The sequence below is a fragment of the Hyaena hyaena genome, unplaced genomic scaffold (genome assembly GCF_003009895.1).
Source record: "Hyaena hyaena isolate Hyena2069 unplaced genomic scaffold, ASM300989v1 scaffold_189, whole genome shotgun sequence".
Taxonomy (NCBI): domain Eukaryota; kingdom Metazoa; phylum Chordata; class Mammalia; order Carnivora; family Hyaenidae; genus Hyaena; species Hyaena hyaena.
The window spans coordinates 2517882-2538792 of record NW_024080821.1 but is presented as its reverse complement, the minus strand read 5'-3'; the positions used below and the strand labels follow the sequence as shown (position 1 = coordinate 2538792).

At 45.8% G+C, this 20911-nt stretch overlaps 1 protein-coding gene across 2 annotated transcripts; it reads right to left on the bottom strand.

Annotated features, from left to right (window-relative positions):
• Positions 1 to 883: 883 nt before the first annotated feature.
• On the bottom strand, positions 884 to 19121 carry DYNLL2 (dynein light chain LC8-type 2). 2 transcript variants are annotated; one of them, XM_039241157.1, is made up of 4 exons: positions 19091 to 19121; positions 10309 to 10399; positions 4884 to 5022; positions 884 to 2944 (listed from the first exon to the last, which is right to left on the bottom strand). In XM_039241157.1, the coding sequence occupies exons 3-4, from the start codon at positions 5013 to 5015 to the stop codon at positions 2807 to 2809; spliced, it is 270 nt and encodes an 89-aa protein (XP_039097088.1). In that variant the 5' UTR covers positions 5016 to 5022; positions 10309 to 10399; positions 19091 to 19121; the 3' UTR covers positions 884 to 2806. The 2 variants fall into 2 exon arrangements, with proteins under 2 accessions (XP_039097088.1, XP_039097087.1); XM_039241156.1 differs by lacking the exons at positions 10309 to 10399; positions 19091 to 19121 and adding an exon at positions 7913 to 8158.
• Between the last annotated feature and the right edge of the window lie 1790 nt (positions 19122 to 20911).

Below are 20911 nucleotides of genomic sequence, written 5' to 3'. Positions count from 1 at the left end.
TCATTCATTACCCATTTCCTTGAGTGTACATTTATCACCATTGGAAAAAGCTTTTCAATGTGTAGACCTACTTTCATTAGAAGGTGTACGCCTTGGAAACACAGAACTCGTGTTGTTCTGTGTGACAGCATCCTAGGCGCACATACACAAAAACTCAGTGCATGTTTTTGAGTAAGTGGCAATGGAAAGAGTACGAAGCATTTCTGTTCCCTGACACTTCGAGGATTGTTAAGAATTGCTTGGCATCGGGGTGGGCAGATCCTCTCAGAAGTACTGCTGATTTCTTCAGGTGTGTGGGGGCAGGAGCCCCCCATGTGGGACAACCAGGACAACTCACGTTCCACCAAAAGTGTTCCCACCTTTCTAAAGATCCCCTACTTTTCCATTTCTAAGTGGCTAGAGCAGGACTTAGCTAACAGATGGTATCCAGGTCTCAGGGAAGCATAGAATGAGGAGTAGGATGGCCATGAGCTTCGGCCAAAGGTTCTAAGAAGCTAAGCTCCTCTCAGGTCTAAGACAGCAGCTGGAAATTGCCATCTGGGGCTGGGGCTGGAAACTGGGAAGGCAACATCTACTACACCAAAGACTCAAAAAGTGGCTCACCTGGCCATCTCCACCAAGATACCTAGAAAGCCCTGTGGGGAGGTACTGCTGGTTAGTCCCCCACAGCCCCCCACACCCCATTAAGGGGCCACAGACTAGATCCTACAACTGAAGACCTGATTTGGGCCAATCAGTCTCTCTGCCTGGTCTTAACTCTTCAGCCCCAATTCTACTCCACCCTAGATACCCTCTATCCCCACCCATGTGTGGCATCACTGCCACCAGGGCAACCCTTTTACCCTGCCCCCCCCAAAAACCCAAACAGCTCAGAGCTCAGAAGTGCATCAATCGACCTTTAATGTCCAAAAGAGGCATGGATGCAGAGCATAGGAGATGTGGTGGGGTCTCAGCCCCTGCTCCAGAAATGAGGGAGAGATGAACACAAACCAGACATTTCCAACTGGCCACACAAGTCTGGGAAGGCAGGGGGAAACACAGATCTGGACAATCATAAAAAAATAAAACTTAAAACCAACCACTCAATCTTGTGCCCACCGAAGGGTTTGATATAGGGAACTCAACTTACCATCCCCATACCCACCCTCCCCTGTCAGCGTCAAAAGGAAAACTCGGCACACACGAAAGGCTTAGGGAGGGGGCATTCTTGTGCCTCCCAACCAGCCCCAAGGATGGACTTGGGAAAAAAAAGAAAAAAGAATGAGCTGGATCCCAACCACCCGCCCCCCCACAGTGTCAACCCTACACGAGAGTTTTAAATGCGATTTAGAAGAATCAGCAGCTCAGTCAGCAATGACTCCCCCCACCCCCACCCCCGACCATCCCTGTTTGATCAACAGACAAGATTCCCCCCACTCTCCTTGGAATCTCCTCCCACTAGTGGCCCTGCTCCATCTCCTAATACCTGGCTTCACCAGTGCCAAGACTAATCTCCTCCAAAGTTCCTCCCAAAGGTACTCACTCCCCTTTATCACTTCCATCCCTACCTCCCAAAAGAGGCTGCAACCATCCACAGAGTCACTTTCCCTCTCCATGGAGAGCCAGTTCCATGGCAGACGGCATTATGGCCATCTCCTCATGGACTATCCTCCCAAAGCCTTCTGGGGAACAGATAGCCACAGGGCAAGCAGTGTCTGGGCCAGATGGCCTGGGGAGTTGACAACTGTCTTCACCCCCAGATTTTTAACATAAAGGCCCAATTAGAACTAACTGTGCAGCCTACCTACCCATATACCCTAGAGATTCCACACTGTCCTGCCCCTCCCTCCCCTCTACCCCCAAACCAAGACACACACACACATACATACATATACACAGAGGAGAATCAAGGGATACATTGATTTGGTTTGATTGCTAAGACTTAACTAAGGAACTACAGTCACCAGAAATTCCCTTGCCAGCCAACTAACGGGGGCTGCTCTAAGAGAACTCCAGAGGAATGAAAAAACCGAGGGCTAAGCAGGGAGCAGACAGAAGGAGAGAAGAATGAATAGAAAAAAAACCAAGCTAATCCTACCTCCAACATCCTCCTAGCAGGAGCTCCAGCAGGAAGAATAAAAGAAGGTAATCCACAATAACACAGCCCTTACTTAGAAACTCTTCTGACAAAGACAGCAAGACAAGTCTGCTCCCCACTCCCACACACCACAGACAAACACGTCTCAGGGCCCCTTAAGAATCCACCCCCCACCCCACCCTTTGCCCCAAGCCGTGAAATCACAGTTCAGTGGAATATTCTCCCTGGTACTAGATCAATCCCCCTACCTCCTTCCTATCCCTCTCTCCTTGCCAATCCTAATGCTGTTCCCCTGCAGCCCCCCCGGCCCTCCCAAAGCAGCATCTGCTGCCTGGAGGAGGCTGCTGTAGTTTTACTTCCACCTCCAGAAACCAGTTTCCTTCCCCAGCCCTCCTAGGCCTACAGGCTTTGTGGAGGGCTTTTTATTTTATGTAGGGAGAGAAAGAGAAGAGGGAGGGGTGGGAGAGATTTCCTAGTGCAATACAACCAAAGAAAAAAATTTAAAGTCTTGAAAAATAAACATAAAGCAGCCTTCTTCCCCAGGCAACTAAACAGAAAGAAGTTTGGTTTTGTTTACTGCGACATACACATGAAATCGAGTATACAGTCCATGCAGTAGCACAGCCATTGGAGAGGACATCCTGATGCTGGCCCCAGTGCAAAACAGTCCCAGCAACGCCGCCTGCTTGCCATCGCTGCCGCCGCCACTGACACCTTCACTGTGGCCACCTAGCCTGACTTGAAGAGGAGGATTGCAACTTGACCCAAGTAAAAATAGATGAAGTGCTTTGTCTCGTGTGTAACATAGCTGCCAAAATTTCGGCCCACGATACAATGCCAGGTAGGGTTATATTTCTTGTCAAATTCCTAAAAGAAGAATAAAAGGGAGAGAAGAAAGGTGATTAGGACAGCTGGAAGATGAGAAATCAGAATAGGAATCTGATTAATTATCATCCCCCACCCACCCTCTAGCCCATGGCCTCAGGTCCCCAAACCTCAGAAGCTCAGGTTAAAGCTGGCTAGGACACTCCTTCCTTCATTAATAATGGAACACCGCAAAGGCTCTGTTCTTTTTCTCTAGTACTTTACACTGGAGATCATCTCCCCTCCTCATCGCCACCCTACTCCATAGTCCACCTGGTGATTCTTTAGCAAAGGAGACAGAGAAGCCAGAGGCAAAAAGACCACTCCAGTGTCACACAGCATGTGGAAAACAGAGGAGAGGCAAGCCTCCCTGACTGGACACCCACTGGCCTCCCGCATTATTAAGCCAGCATTTCCAAATGCCAAGAAGACACTACAACCAAAGTCAGGAGTACCAGGAAGCAGTTCTTTGTAAGTCAACATTAAAGGCACTCTTCTGTGCCAGGCACTGTGTGGGTGGGAAGAAGCAGAACAAGGACATCGGCCATGAGATCGAGGCAATTTCCTCACTTCTCTCAAGGGCACAAGTTCAGCACCAAAGCAACCTAGGAAATCCTTGTGACCTCATCAGACAGGCAATTCCTGGTCACTCCACAGATGCAGCAGGAAACAGACAGCTGAGCAGATACACCCTGCCACACAGCAGCCCTCCACCACGGGCCTAGCAAAGCTGCCAACCCTGGGACCGTCCCCAAGGTGCTCACCATACTTGTTTGGCCTTCTCATAGCCCCTATACCACAGGACTCTCTGAGAGGTATTAGAGAACAGTAGAAAGGGCCTGGGTCACCAAATCTAGCCTTAATGCTGACCCTTCATCTGTGTAAGGCAGGAGGGCCATAGTCATTTCCCTGGTTCTCATTTTCCCCATCAGCAAAACAAGGAAGCTGAGACCCATATAATCTACAGATTCTCCTGACTCTCAGAGTCTATAATTCCGGATTCTCTCCCTGTACAGGACCATCACTCAGCAAGGAGCTAGCAAAGCAACAGCCTTGCTGGGTCTGCACCCTTTGCCTCCTTACACAGAAAGTCTCTCAGGACTCCAGTTTCCTCTCCACCTGCATAGGGAAGCAAAATTCTGGAAAACTTAAGGATACCCTGCCACTCTATGAACCAGAACACCACTATACTTAGGCATCCTTTTTGGGATACAAGAGCTGAAAATATTGAAGACTGGGATTATACCACCAATGAACATAGATTCTGAGCAAAATCAGAGACCCTGGGTACCACTTCTTGCTTCTAGCTCAACTGCTTCCTCACTGTGTTAATCATATCCATTCACCCATTCACTCAGGAATTTTTCAGGGACTAAACCTATTTCCCCAATATTGTTCATCCAATATCATATATTCAAATTATATATTCAAACCCACCCTTTTCTTAAGAAGGCGAGGAGAAAGATGATGTATTACCTGTGTCCTTTTTGAAAGAAAAAGAAACCTCCTACATGATAGGGATTATTATAGGGATATCCCACTTTAAATGATGCAGTTCCCTGAAAATTTGTATATGATCTTATATTATCTGTTCAGATATCCCTGATCTACATTCTGAATAGTTCTGAATTAAGCCGGTTATATTTGATCCAAGTTTCTCTCCCCAATGCCTTACAATAATTATCTATAAATTATCTATTATCACATAACTATCAATAAGCGCACGCACACGCGCGCACACACACACAAACACACAAGCACACTTCGGCAGAGCTCCTATTAAGAACTCCTAAGGTGAATGCTTTGGCAAGAATCATTCCCTAATTTGTCTGCTTTGCAAGCTCCTGGGTTTTGTTTACATGGGCTCTACCTGCTTTCCTAAGTCCCCAGCTCAGCTGCCCATCCCCGTCCCTGGCTAAGAGGCACAGCTCTCTAGGCGCACCTTCTTGATATAGGCAGCAATGTCCTTCTCTATGTTGTACTTCTCCATAGCCTGCGTGGCGCAGTCAACGGCATCCTGTTGCATGTCCTCAGACATGTCTGCGTTCTTGATCACTGCCTTCCGGTCAGACATCGTGACACTGCAGAAGAAGCAGAGAGGTGAAGCTGACAGCCCCATGAGCTAAGCAAGGAGCATTAGCAGCTGAGTGTGGAGCCTCAGTGGGAGAGTTAAGTACAGAGGGTGAGGGCAACAGAAAACACAGACATGAGGCATTTAACAGGAGAGGGAGGTCTTAAGCTTTAAGCAAAGACATGGTCCCCAAGCCTGGGAAATACAAGGTAGATAGTTTAAAAAAGACATAATAAGCTGTCAGTTTTTATCATTTGTAAATTGAGGCTTTTCTAATTTTAAATTTATCTGTATCTGATATTTTCAATAGCATCAATTGCCAAGATATTACAATGTATCTATCACCTACTAGCTGTGCCCTTGGGCAAGTTAAATTTAATCTCTGGGCTTTCACACTATCATCTTAAAATGGAGACCTCAGGGTTATCAAGAGTAAACTAGGTGGCATTAACACCTGAACACAGTAAGTCCTTAATTTAATGACCATTATTGCATCACTGGTATCAAAGTAGAGAGAAGATGGGACTAGGAATCAGTAGACCTGACTTCTGGTCCTGACTATGAATGAAGTCTTGTAGTCTAAGGACAAATCACTTCGCCTTACTGTCTTCCTTACTTCCATTTTAGCAATGAGGATAGCTCTCCATCAGGGGTTGTTATAAGATCAATTAAGGTTAATATGAGAACACCTGCAAACAAGGATGGTCTACATTGGGGTCTGTTGACCAGATTCAGCCCACCATCTGTTTCTGTAAATACAGTTTTGCAGAACAGGCTACAATGGCAAAATGGAGTAGTTAGTTGCAAGAGAACTGCATGGCCTGTAAAGCCTAAAATATTTGCTATCTGGCCTTTCACAGAAAAAGGTTGTCAATGCCCAGGGATGACAGAGATAACAAACGGCGAGGGATTATTAACAGTCTTTTTTCATATCCCTGCTATCTAAGCCATGGCATTCATCCTACAGCAACCAGAGTTCTGGAAAAGACCTTGCAAGGTCCGTTCCTAGAATGATGGGAATCCCGAGAAGACTAGTCAGGACCCACCTGGCAGTCTATAGCATGTGAGGTGCTTTGCAAGAACATGATGAGCTTCAAAATCCAGTCTTGTCCTTGACCACCATCCCATCACACTGATCACCCTCTCCCCCAAAGAGGAATTTTGTCATCCAACCCAGTGGACAAAAGATGTCGTCATTCCGCCCTGTCTGATATTAAGGCTACACGGGGGACCTGCCTGCTCAGAGAGAGAGACCTCGGGTATCATTCCAGGCCACCTTAATCTCTTGGGAGTCCAGACTAGCCTGTGAGCCAGGTGAATTGAAAGGGAAGGCAGAACTCATTACTCCTTCAGCTTGCACCAAATGCAAAGAAAGCATATATGCCAGCTGCCAGCCACACAGCCCTTGACTGCACCCAAGGCCACCTTTGTCTTGTACTTTCAAACTAAGCAGGGCTGGATCTGCTTCAGAGACTGGCAGAGCAAAGGGTTAGTGGACCAGCATCCTCTGCCCCACACCCCTGAAAAGAAACAGAGCCTCAAGGAGTCTGTGCGCACCACCTGGTGCTGAGGAAAGGTCAGGAGAACCCTGTTCAAGGCCTGACGAGCTACATGACCTTGGGCAAAGCAACATCTTCATTTTTACAACGAATGGTTGAAATGCGATAAATGGAGCAACTTCAATGAGTTTGAGCAGATATACAACAGCAGCAGAGGAAGAATGTTCGGATACTATAAGGCTCTATATATTTGAAAAAAACTATTGTCACCTGGTAGCCTATGCCAGGTTACCACTCAGAAGGGGGCACTGTTTACAAACGCTAGGGTGGGGGTGGGGCCTGGTTAGAGACTGCGAAGTTAAAGCATGAAATTGGCACCGGTTTTCCCAGCAAGCTCACCTGCTCCACAGTCTCATCACCGAAGTCCAAAGAAACAACTTTGTCACAGTAATTAAAAGCCACCTCACTCTCTAGTAGGAGAGAGCCTGCAGTTACATAACGTTGGGTCTTGTGACTACAATGCTACGATTCTTCACCCCTGGCCCCCCAGGCGTCTGAGGTGTGAGGCCTAGCCCCAACCTGCCCTGTCCAAGGTGCCAATGAGAAAAGGATAGGGGTGGCCGGCCTACCCCCTCCCTCCTGGGGGAAAAAAAGCAAGGGACCTGGGCCTTTAGAATGACCAAAGAGCCCCAGGCCAGCTGCCTCAGTCAAGAGCCAGGGGATCCTTTGGAAAGCGAAGAGGGCACTCCAGGGCAGCTCCCGATCGTCTATCCCCGGTTCTGCGACAGAAAAGGCTAAGCCTCCGAAAGACACGGACCATCCCTCCCCTCCCCAGCCCCCAACACACAAAAACGCTTGTATTTCCTTCCTTGGGATCTCCAAGGGGCTTATCCCTCCACCGAGCCATCCTCCAGGGAGCGACGGTCCCCAAAGGCCAGTACCTGGGGAATGAGAAAGCATCCTCCCCCCACCTCCGCCCCGGCCGGTCAGTCGCCCTCCCCCGCCCGGCCTGGAGCAGCGCCGGAGTGACTGGGCGTCCTCGCTGCAGGAAGGACGCCCCAGAGGGTGGCGGCGGCGGCAGGAGGCGCCGCGTCACGCCCGAGCCCTCTCCACCCCCTCTCTCCCTCGGCCCCAAACACCCGAGGCCTCCACGCAGCGCAGGGAGACTCTGTAGGGGTGGGGAGGTGGGGGGCGGGGAGCCGCACCTCCGCGGCCCGAGGCGTCCAGCCGCGCCCAGGGGGTCGCCAGGACACAGGGTGGCGCAGCCCCGGGAAGGAGGGGCGCCGGGGGCGTCACTCAGAGGCCAGTCCTGCTCCGGGCCTTGGGGCTGGGCCAGGCGCGTGGGCCTGCACGCGACGGGCGCGGGCCGCCGCCCCGGGGACGCCCCCACCCACTGCTCACCTTCACGGAGGCTAGTCCGCGCGGGGCCCCGAGGGAACAGCGATGGCCTGAGGCAGGGCGCGGGCAGGGGCGGTGTCCCCTCGGCTCCTCCTGCAGCAGCCGCCGCCGCCGCGGTCTCCGGCTCCTGCAGCCCCGGGCCGAGCGCTAGCCGTCGCCGTCCGCCCTTCGAGCTTCCCCGGCCGCCCGCGCTCCGCCTCTCGCCCGCCTGCCCGCCCGCCGGCTCCGCGCTGGCACCTCGCAGCTCCGCTCCGCTCTGCCGCTGAGCGCGGCCGACGCGCGGCCCCCACTGAAATAGCGCCCCGCCCCCGCCCCCCCGCCGCGCGCGCCGCCGTCCGCGCTCCCCATTGGCTGCGCCCGCCCGGCCCCGCACTGCGGGCTTCTCCCCGCGCCTCTCTCGCCCCACATCTTGTTTCCTCCCACAATGCCTCGGGGCAGAGGGAGGGGGAGCTGGAAAGGGTGGGGGGAGGGAGATGTGGCCTTAAGAAGAGAAAGAAGGTGAAGAATGCAGACCCTTCCACCCAGGGCTAGGAGGCCAGGCCTAAAAAGGAATAAAGAGGAGAGGCTTCGACAGAGGGAGGGGTATAAAGACCCCAATCCCAAGAAGAATAAAGGAAGTGAGAGGGAAAGAGATTTCAGACCCCGGGGAGCAGCTGGGGAAGGGGTAGAGATCCTAACCTGAGGAAGAGGAAGGGAAGGAAGTGAAGTCATCAGCCTCAGAGGAAAAGACAGGACCCCTTCCCTCCCCGCATATCTGTAGGAAGAAGAGGAACTGCCAGCTCCACAGAGAGGCATAGGCACAGGGGCTCCCCCTCCCCTTACATTCAGGAAAAGTCCCTTCCCCAGCCGCTCAGCCTTTGTTCCCGAGTCTCAAGGCCACAGGACCTAAACCCCCAGCTGGAGCTCCAGCTGCTCTTTATCACCAAGAGCAGTGGAGGCAGACCCTGAGCACAGTTGTGAGAAGGGAGGTTGGTCTTTGGCACGCAGGCTCCTGGGATACAGGTGAGAATAAGCTATTTCTAGTCAGTCTAGACTGGAGGGGGAGTGAATAGAACCCCCTAGGCGTGGGAACCATGGTATGGCAGAGACGTGAGGCGCCTTAAAATTTAGCCCCGCCATATTCCTCGCCTTACAGAGGCGAGAACCAAACCGCTCACCAGATCACGGGCAAGTCAGGCCTGGTCTTGGCGTCTAGACAGCCCCTCTGGTGGCTGAAGGGGCTGTTTGTGGGACCGCGCCTTAATGCATGTGCCCATTGGGAGAATGCCTGCCTTCCATTCTACCCCACCCACCTCCAGAGAACAGGAAATGTCTGCCTTTTTCTTCCTTTCTGTTTCACAAAGGAAGTGCCTACCTAAAGGGGTGGCGAGAACCTTTATAGGGAGCTACATATTTGGGCCACACAGTGAGGATTAAGAAGCTCCTATTCCCATTTTCCCTTCACTGCCCCCAACCATGGTCAGGAAGTCGGACTTGCTCTGGCCCTGGGCTGCTCTGGTGAGGAGCATTATGATTTAACGTTCATTATGTGTTAGGGGAAACCTAGAAATAATGGCCTCCCACTTCTGCTCCCCACAACTCTGGCGTTTCCCAAACTCAGTGGCTATTTCAGAGAAATAGACAAGACTTGCTGTATCCCCTGACGCCCAGGGTATTTTGATGTCAGCCTCTGTGTAAATGAAAGGGGGGTGGGGCACATCTGGGCAGAGAGGGAGGAGATGAAGAGGGGTGCTTTATCATCTCAAGGTCACCTTAGTTCTCCGACTAATCTCATGGATTAGTGGGAAGAGAACTCTCACCCTCCTTCTCCAATGATCATCAGCTTCCAGCTCCTTCTATGGCCTAAAGATCAGAACAGCCATGTATGGTTGTGCAGGTTGTTCATTGTACAATGACATTCAACCTAAAAAGCAAGTGAGGGCTAAAATACAGCCTACACTCCACTTGCTAAACTGTGTGTCCTGGTACAGGACAATGTTCACCCAAAAGATGCATACTTTTTTTCAAGAGTGCATAGAAGAAACTGAACTAATGGTGGCCCTTCCAAGGCCATACTGCTGACATAAAAATCGTCCCTCTCCCTGGCCCCAATGCCTAAAGTAGAGTAGGCAAGCATTTGGTCATTCCCAGTCCTGGGCTGTGGTGGGGTGGAGGTAAGGGCACAGAATTAGAACCAATGCTTTGACTGTTAAGAAACATGAGTGTCAGTGTGTATGTGAAATATGTGTGAGAAAGATAGATAATTAATATTTATAAATCCCTCACTCTGTGCCAGGCTCTATTCTAAGTGTTTTAAATGTATTGTTGCATTTAAATCTGGAACAATTGCAGTGAATATGTATTACCACCTTTCTACACAGATGCAGAAACCACCTCTTAAGAGAAGTTCAATAACTTGCCCAAGGTTATCCAGCTTTTGTCAGTGCAGGATTCAGCCCCAGGCCGTCTGTTCGCAGGGCCTATACTCTTAGCCTTCTGCTATCCTGCCTCCTGAGAGAGAAAAGAAAAAAGTATAAACCAGGGGTTTGGTTTTCTATCTGAATTATACCAGCATTTTGTAAACTTATCTGACTCCGAAGCCCTTTTTCATCCAAACACTTATTAACATCTCCAGGAACTACTATTCCACAGGACACAGTTTGGGAAACTTGTGCTATACTAATTACTGCTATTTATGCAAAATGCTTACTGTTTAGTATAATTACTATGCAACATAGTAACTGTTGTAATTAATACATCGGCTTAACTTGGTGGATCTTTTTATTTGATGCCGCTCCACATTCGTGATTGCCCAGTTATCTGTTGCCCAGATGACAGAACAATGTCTTCAAATTTAAAAATCAAAGGGGGCTTTCATTCTTGCCTTATCTGTGGGCCCCCATCCTCTGCCTCCTTCTTTAACTTAATGGTTCCCTAGGGCCCTGATGGCCCCCCTAAATCTCAGATCTCTCCACTGTGGGTGTCCCATAGGCTCCTCAGACTCATCTCACACACACACACACACACACACACACACACACATCTAAAGCCTGGTCATTAGAAGCTTTGGCCCTGGTGCCAGAATGCCTGGATTCGAAATTCTTTCCACCAGCCTACCAGCTGCGCAGATCTAGTCAAGCTATTCACCATCTCAAAATTTCATTTTCCTCATCTGTAAATCAAGAATAATACCTACTTCTTAGTTAGGAGAAAATACTTGAAAAACTTGTGGCATGGTGCCTGGTCCATATAAGTGATTAATAAATGTTAGCCATCATCAACATTTCTCTTCCAGACTTGTTTCCCTTCCCTGTATTTCTTACCTCAGCTCACTGCCCTATTATCCACCCAGGCACCAAGTCAGAACCGTGTGAACCATGAATGTGGATGAAACTACTCCATGGCTGAAAAATATGGATCAGAAGGATGCTCCACCCCTTCCTCCACCCAAAAAAAAAAAAAAAATGTATTCGGGTTCTTTTCTTTCCCTAGAACCCACCACAGGTCTATCATCACCCAACTCTTGGCTATTTCTCCAGTCCATGTCCCCCTTTCATCATGACCCTGCATGGGGTACTCATCACCTCTTCTAGCTGGTTCTCTACCCTCAGTCCTGGCTCCTCCTCCCCAAATCCACACTGAAGTGTTCTGTCTAAAAAAAAATGCAAATCTAGGCACTTCCTTCTTCCCTGCTTAGAAAAAAAGACTGCTCTTTCCCTTAACTTACCTCCCCCATCTCACCCCCCACACACCCCTACCCCTGCCTTATCTCCCCCCACACTTCCCAGCTCCCTCTTCGTGCTCTGGTAACAGTATCTACTGCCTGTGGTTTCCCCCACACCCAGACTCCACACCTTTGTTCATGTGGTTCCCTTGCCTGTGACGTTTGTGGCTTTCTTTGCTGGCTAACTCCTTGGTTTGCGTGTCCTCTATGAAGCCTTCCCAAATCCCACATGCTCTGACAACATCCAGGGCTTATCACTGACCACATTCTATTAAACTTGTGAGGCTTAAGTTTGTCTGTAGTTCTTTACAGACAAGGATTACATCTGATTTATGTACGGGCTGTAGAACCTAGCATAGTTCTTGAACATGGCAAGTTCTCTTAAGTACTGATTACATTGATCATTTCTATTAGGGTAGAGCCTGTGGGGCTCCCACAGTGGAGAGGTCAGGACTTAGGGAGCCATCAGGGCCCACATGATAAAAACCATGAATGTGAATGAAACTACTCCATGGCTGAAAAATATGGATCAGAAGGACGTTCCGCCCCTTCCTCCACCCAAAGAACCATGTTTGGGTTCTTCTCTTTCCCTAGAACCAGCAATGCCTGCTATTTACACTGGGGCCCTTCCTGCCCAGAACAAATTGCTAGCTAAGGTAAATCATTGTCAGCACTGGGGAACACCCAGGCCTGATGTCTGAATTGATTTCCTCCTCATACTCCCTGCGGGGTATTTGATATCCTGACTCTTACAGGTAAAAATAATCAAGGGTTCTTCCACCCCAGCTGACTGGGTCACCCAGAAGGAAATGATATGGCAATGACAAAAGTCATTTCACCAAGCCATACAGCTGTTGACTTGTTTCAAGAACTCCAGGAGGATGGAGAAGGGTGGGAATATACACCCTCATACTCAGTGCTGTAAAGACCCTGGTGCCAGACGCTCTGCCAAGTCAGGGGAAACCTAAGGAAGAAAGCAATGTGACAAGAACGACTGGTATCTGCCCCAATTCCTCACTGATTTCTTCAGTGGCCTTGGAAAAAATGCTTCCCTAGGCAAGCCTTTACCAAGCCCTAAATATCGCTTTTTCTCCTCCCAAGTCCCCCCGAACCTGAAGGAGCCAGCCAAAGTCAACCACGAGCCCAAGAAATAGTGAGATGAGACTGGAGTAGGAGTCAGAGAAGTCCTCAGCCCACTTTGGCTTAGTCAAATCATTTTATTCCGTAGAATCTAGATTTCTTCATCTAAAAAATGTCAGACTGGATAATCTATAAGGTCTTTGTCAGTCCCCAGATCTAAGATTCTCTGATTTCAATACCCCATCATAAAGGATACTTGCCCTGTGGGTCTGAGAAATTTCTCTACCTGTAGCCAATCTTAAATACCCTCTTTTCTGATTGCTCTGATCCACTTAGAATTCAGAGAGCATTTCGCTATACTCCTGCCATCCAACAAAGTTGAGATATCACTCTGTTCATCTTTGTATTCTCTCAACTAACAAAGTGCCTTGACATAGTTAAAATCCAATGAATGTTTGCACTTCAATTAAAGTATTAAAGCAAGTGGTCATTAAGAAAGAACCAGAAAGAAGATGTTCCAGTGCACGTAGTGGTTTCTAGATCACAACTCCTCATAATTTAGGAGTCTTCCTCCTTCGTTGTTGGCACAATCCTGAGGAACCCTGCCCCTGCCGTGGGAGAACCAAAACAGTAATAAGGAATTTGTCAGTCCTTGTGCAAAAGATCAGGTTAGGGCTCTTGAGTGCAAGAAACATCTGAAGGAAAAAGCAGGACCAGAGTAGCCCCCCTGACTCCAGGGAGCAGGAACATGGAATGGTTCCCCAGGGCATCTCAGTGGGGCAAATCACTGGCATTTTCCTTGAGTCAGACCAACAGTCGATTCAAATTCCGAAAGAAGGGCATCTAATTGGACAGATGGGGTCACAGGTCCACTTTTTGGCCATGGAAGTGAAGGCAGCCTGGAAGACCTTCTGAGATGGAGGAGAGAATATCTGACAGAAGGAAAATCCACATGAAGTTACAAGACGCAAGAGAGTGGGTGCTGGGCAGGCAGAAACACAGATGTCGCCTCTTGGAGAGTCTCCAGAGTGGGAGGCAAGATTACTTAAGAAGGAGAACCTTGTCCCCACTGTCATAAAAACAAACACTAAGCTCTCGCACCCTCAGTCTCATAGAGTGAGGTGGGAATGGTGAGCAGAGTCCTGAAAAATGAGGTATATGCAACTTTGCCTTCCTCTCTGAGAGCAATTTTGAAGGAAAACTTTGCCTTGTTAGGCATATCCAAGTATATCCCAGTTGGCAAAAACTTCAAAAAAATCTTCGCACTAGGAATGGAGGCCACCTTACATTTCAATGTAATAAGCGAATTCTATTTTTACATATATAGCAGCTTTATTGAGATATGGTTCACATACCATAAAATTCACCTCTCTAAAATGCACGATTCAATGGTTTTTGGTATTCACAGAGCTGTGCACCCATCACCACTACCTAACTTTAGAACATTTTCAACACCTGAAAAAGAAACCCTGTACTCATTGGCAGTCACTCCTCCATTTGCCCCCAGTTCCCATTAACCTACTTTCTATCTCTATAGATTTGCCTGTTTTGGAAATTTCATACAAATTGAATCATAAAATACATGGTCTTGGGGCACCTGGGTGGTTCAGTCAGTTAAGCTTCTGACTTCTGCTCAGGTCATGATTTCATGTCTCGTGGGTTCGAGCCCTGCATTGGGTTCTGTGCTGACAGCTCAGAGCCTGGAGCCTGCTTCAGATTCTGTGTCTCCCTCTCGCTCTCTGCCCCTCCCCCACTTATACTCTCTCTCTCTCTCTCTCTCAAAAACAAATATTAAAAAATTAAAAAATAATAATATAATACACAGTCTTTTGCAGCTGTCTTAGTTCACTTAATATAATGTTTTCTAAGTTCCTCCATGTTATAGCATGAATCTGTACTTCATTCCTTTTTGTGGCTGGTTAATATTCCATTGTATAAGCATACCATATTTTGTTTATCCCTTCATCAGTTGATGGACATTTGGGTTGTTTCCACTTTTTAGCTGTTATGGATAATGCTTCTATAAGCATTCATGCACAAGTTTTGGGGTGGATATATGCCTTCAATTCTCTTGACTATCCACCCAGGTACAGAATTGCTGGGTTTTATAGTAATTCTATTCTTAACCTTTTGAGGAGTGGTCAGACTATTTTCCAAAGCATCTGCATTTTACATTCCTACCAGCAGCATATGACAGTTGCAATTTCTCCACATTCTCACCAACACCTATTATTATTATTATAGCCATCCTAGGGGGTAGGAAGTGATACCCAACTGTAGTTTTCATTTGCACTTCCTTGGTGGTTAATGATGTTGAGCATCTTTTCATGTGATTGGCAGTGTGTATATTTTCTTTGGAGAAATCTGTTCAGATCCTTTGCCCATTTTTAAATTAGGTTGTCCTTTTATTATTGAATTGTAAGAGTTCTTTATATATTCTAGATACTAGGCCCTCACCAGAGTTATGATTTACAAATATTTTCTTCTAATCCCTGGATTGTGTTTTGATTTTCTTCCCCCCCTCCCTTGGTTGTATTTTCATTTTCTTGATGGTGACCTTTGAAGCACAAAAGTTGTAAATTTTGATGAAGACCAATTTGTCAAATTTTTTGTCCCTTGTGCTTTTGATGTCATTTTAAGAACCATTGCCTAACCTAAGATCACAAAGATTTACTTCTATGTTTTCTTTTAAGAGTTTTAGCTCTTTCTACAGTAGAATCACTTTTCATTTTGAGAGCTTATGATCTTCTCTCAATTAGTATATACTGAATAACAAATTTTATTTGGGGAACACACATTATCCTGTAACTCTCGATCAATTCTAGAGCTCAATGCTTACAGAAACCATCGAATCAGATGGTTACCAAAAACAACAACAACAACAAAAAACCCCCCAAAAAACCCATCTAATCAGAATCAGTTACAAGAAAAAAGGCAATTCAGTGTAACAATTATTTAGTAAGTGCCCCATTCTGGGACTTATGTGGGGGTGGTGGGGCTAGGAGGGTGACGACAATGAGGTGGGAAGAAAGGCGTCCTTACAATGGCAAGATGTACAAATAAATAAGCCCTGTAAACACCTCCTTAAAAAATAATCCATTAAGTAGTTCCATTGTGAAAATCTTGAGTAATCATCTATAGGAAGAAATAAATAGTCTTTCATAAAAAAAAAAAAAAAGAGTTTTAGCTCTTTCTAAATGAACCTTTTTGTGTTAATTTTTGTATGGTGTGAGATGGGGTCTAACTTCATTGTTATGCTTGTGGATATCCAATTGTCCCACATCTTTAGTTGAAAGACTATCCTTTCACCACTAAATTGTCTTGACACCCTTATCAAAGATCAGTTGACCATAAATTTGTTTTTTTTTAGACTTCCAGTTGTATTCTATTGATCCACCTATCCTATGCCAGTATGATATTGTCTTCATTACTATAGCTTAGTAAGTTTTGTAATTTGGAAATGTCCTCCAACTTTGCCCTTCTTTTTCAAGATTCTTTGTCTAATTTGGGTCCCTTGCCTTTCCATATAACCTTAAGGACCAGCTTACCACTTTCTGTAAAAAAGCCAGCTGGACTTTCAATAGAGATTATGTTGAGTCATAGATCAAGTTGGGGAGTATTGCTGTCTTAACAATATTAAGATATTTAAGATGATATTAACATGTTCTGATCCATGAACATGGGATTTCTTTCCAGTTATTTAGGTCTTCTTTAATTTCTTTTAATAATGCGTTATAATTTTCAGCGTACATATCTTTCACTTTTTTGGTAAATATATTCCTAAGTATTTCATTCTTTATTTTATTTTTTAAAATATTTTATTTTATTTATTTATTTTGGGAGAGAGAGAAAGCATGAGTGGAGTAGGGGCAGAGAAAGGGAGACAGAAAGAATCCTAAGCAGGCTCCTCACTGTCAGTGCAGAGTCTGATGCAGGGCCTGAACACACAAACCATGAGATCATGACCTGAGCCAAAATCAAGAGTCAGATGTTTAACTGACCAAGCCACCCAGGTGCCCCTCATTCTTTTTTCTAAATATTACTGTGTCAGTGTTAAGCGCTGACTTCAGCTCAGGTCATGATCCCAAGGTTTGTGAGTTCTAGCCCCATGTCAGGCTCTGTGCTGACAGCTTAGAGCCTGGTGCCTGCTTTGGATTCTGTGTCTTCCTCTCTCTCTGCCCCTCCCCTGCTCTCTATCTCTTTCTCTCTCAAAAATAAAATAGGTATTAAAATTTTTTAATGTTATTGTAAACTGAATTGTTTATTTCATGTTCAGATTGTTCATTGATAGTGTATAGAAATATAATTGATTTTTGTATATTGTATTTTGTATTCTGCAACTTTGCTAATCTCTTATTAATCTCTAATTGTGTGTGTGTGTGTGTGTGTGTGTATTCTTCAGAATTTTCTCAATAAAAGATCAAATCACATATGAACAGATAATTTTACTTCTTCCTGTCTAATCAGGGTACCTTTTATTCTGTTTTCTTGCCTACTGTCCTGGCTAGAACCTTCAATATACTGTTGAATAGAATTGGTGAGAGTAGACATCCTTGTCTTATTTCTGATCTTAGGGGTAAAATTTTCAGTCTTTCAACACAAAGTTTAATGCTAGATGTGAGATTTTTATAGATGCTCTTCATCAAGTTGAGAAAGTTAACTTCTGTTCCTAGTTTGTTGACTGCTTTTGTCATGAAAGGGTGTTGGACTTTTTCAAATGCTTGTTCTGTATCTATTGAGTTGATCGTGTGGTTTTGTTCCTTTATTCTATTAATATGGTGTATTGCATTGGTTTTCAAGTATTAAGCCAATCTTGCAACCCTGGAAGAAATCCCACTTGGGTATGATGTATAATCCTTTTTGTGTCTTGATAGGTGTATTCTGCTAGCATTTTGTTGAAGATTTTTGCATCTATAAACATAAGCAATATTGATATATAGTTTTCTTGTGATGTCTTTGTCCTGTTTGGACATCTGGATAATACTGGACTACATTAGAAAGTGTTCCCTACTATTCTATTTTTTGGGGGGAAGAGTGTGGAGAATGGATATTATTCTTTAAACACTTGGTAGAATTCAGTAAAGCCATTTAGGCTTGGAATTTTCTTTGTGGGAAGTTTTAAAAATACGGAAGCAATCTACTTCTTTTAGGTCAATTCATATTATCTATTTCATGAAGTACTTTCAGTAGTTTGTGTCTTTCAAAAATTTGTCCGTTTTACCTAGGTCACCTATTCTGATAGCATATAGTTGTTCACAGGATTACTTTATAATCTTTGTTATTTCTTTAAAATCTGTAAAATGTGCCTTCTTTCATTCCTGACTTTAGTAACTGAGTCTTCTCTATTTTTTTTTTTTTTTTTGGTCAGTCTAGCTAGAGATTTGTCAGCTTTGTTCATCTCTTCAAGGTACCAACTTTTATTGCATTAAGTTTTCTCTTGCTTTTCTGTGAATAAGGTGATTCTCCAGCATTCAGATGTTACAAACTCTTGGGTCAGGGGAAGCTCAGACTGGGACTATTTCTTTGACCAGCTGGATTTAAACTCAGCTCCTTGTCTGTTTTCCTCTAAATCAGGGTTCTCTCTATTTTAGTGTCCCCCTTGCCCCTCTAATCCCTGAAGTGATATGACAAAGAAAACAGAGACCACACTATTAATCGAGGGCTGTGAGGGACAAAATTCCATTAAATCTATAAACATTTCTTAAACATTTGTAACAAGCTCTGTGGAAAGGGGACAGGAGTGAGTATCCAGAAGTAGCCTTAGACTTCTCCAAGCTCACAGCCTGTTAGCTGGGGAGGCACACATGTACACAACCAACTTGACCCCAGACTAGACTATGATGAGAACTGTGATCAAGAGTGAGCAAATGCTCATGGGGGACACAGGATTGGGTGGTAATCAATCTGCCTGGAAGAATCAGGGAACAGAAGAGTTGACATTTGAGGTAAGTCTTGAAGCATGGTAGGATTTGAAGGAAAAAGAGAAAAGGGAGGAGGAAAATTTCTTTAGTTAGAGAGAAGTTCACTGGCTAAGGCAAGGAATGGTAGGAAGTCAGGCCTGGCAGGAGCATAGTGTTCTGGAGAAGGAAACAGGACAGACAGAGAAGCTAGGGCCAGACTTTGGAGGTGGCTAAAGGATGTGCTGTGGAGCTAGAACGGTATCCTTAAGAGACCTAGAGCCCATCGAAGGGTACAGAGCAGGAGAATGACATGACCAGCCTTTGTTGGAACCTGGGGCTGCAGTAGAAACTGAAGTTGGTTTACTCAGGCTCCTTGGTGCCATCCACACCTATAGAAGCGAGCAATGATAGCTGCCTTTAGCACTGTTGTTCACACCCTCCTTGGGACTTTCTCCTCCTTAAGTTCCACGGCACCGCCCTTCCCTGATTCCTTCCTACCTCTCTGGCTGCTCCTTCTCAGTCTCCTTAGCTGGCTTCTCTTCCTCTGCCCATCCTAAGTGCTGGTGTTCCTCAGAGTTCTGTTCTAGATTCTTTTCTCTTCTCACTGGAGCACCTTCCCTTGGAGATCTTTTATATTACCATGGCTTCAATGACCAACAATGGACTGGAAATTCCCAAATCTATGTGTAGCTTTCTCAGACCTCTCTCCTTATTTAGACCCATCAGATCTAACTGTCCATTGGAGATCTCCATTGAAGTGCTGTATTCTTTAAAATTAGGTCTAGGAGTGCCTGGATGGCTCAGTCAGTTGAGCATCTGACTCTTAATATCAGCTCAGGTCATGATCTCACTGTTGTGAGACTGAGCCCTGTGCTGGCGCAGAGCCTGCTTGGGATTCTCTCTCTTGCTCTCTCTCTCTCTCTCTCTGCCCCTCCCCCACTCTTGTCCATGCACGTGCACATGCTCCCTCTCTCTCTCTCAAAATAAATAAATAAGCATTAAAAATAAATAAAATAAAATTAGATCCAGATGTGACTAGAAGGAAAATCCCAAGTAAAATGGCCCAAATGAGATAGAAGTTTATTTCTCTTTTAGATAAAAGGAGTCCACAGGTATTAAGTTCAGGCCTGGTAAGGCAGAGAGTCACATCTCTGAAATCTGTCCCTTTATCTCTATCCCCAAGCCACCATCCTTCTCCAGGTCCACTGCAACAGCTCCACCATTCTTGCTCCTCTCGAATGCACTCTCTGAATCTACATGGTAGCCACCAAACACATGTAGCTATTGAGCACTCAAAATGTGGCTAGTCCAAATTGAGATGCACTATCAGTGTCAAATACACACTGGGCTTCCAAGGCTTAATATGAAAGAAAAAGTAAAATATCTTATTAAGGTTTCTCTATTAATTATCTGTTAAATGATAGTATTTTGATATATTGGATTAAATAACATCTATTATTTTGAAAAATTTCACCTGTTTCTTTTTACATCTTTTTACATTTTTAATGTGGCGACTAGAAAATTTTAAATTACATATGTGGCTCACATTTGTGGCTCTTGTCACATTTCCATCGAACATCACTTCTCCACACAAAACTAAAACAGACCTTTCCAAAACACAAATCTGAACATGTCATGCATCTTCACACATGCTATTGTGTGTCTGGAACACTCTTTCTCCTCTTGGGTGCTTAAAGTGACACTCATCTTTCCATCCTCAGCTTAAATGTCTCTTCCCCAGGAGGCTTTCCCAGCTACCCTGCTTCTTTTTACCCAGCTCCCTTTACATCTCTCACTTGACCACCCCCACTCCACCCCCAACTAACGGTTTTGCCAACTGTGTCCTTATCCAGACTGATTAGAATCTTGCCTGTTGCATTCACTGTGGTGTCCAGAGGAAGACTACTGACATGTGGCCGGTAACCAACAAGTATTTGCTGAGTCAACAAATGAATCAATGAGTGACTCTCCAAAGCCAAATTAACAAAGTTTCAGGTAGGGTAAAACCAGAGACCTCATGACTTCTAAGTCACAAAGAAATGGCCCAGTGACCATTAGGTTCCCAGTCTGGGAAGTGAGGCAAAGGGAAATTTGCAACACATTGCCGTCTCCAGTCCTGCTCCAGGCCCGCATGGGTTCATTTATTGAGACCCAGGCCACCACTGTCCCTTCCTCCTTCCTAAGAAGGGCAAACAGTACTGACTCTCCCCCCAACAAAGCTCTATGTCTTGTGCCCCAACAGTTTCAGAAAGAGTTATATTGAGGATTCTCACCAGAAATGAGCTTCCTCCTGAGTGGGGGTGGGGTGGAGTGGGCTGG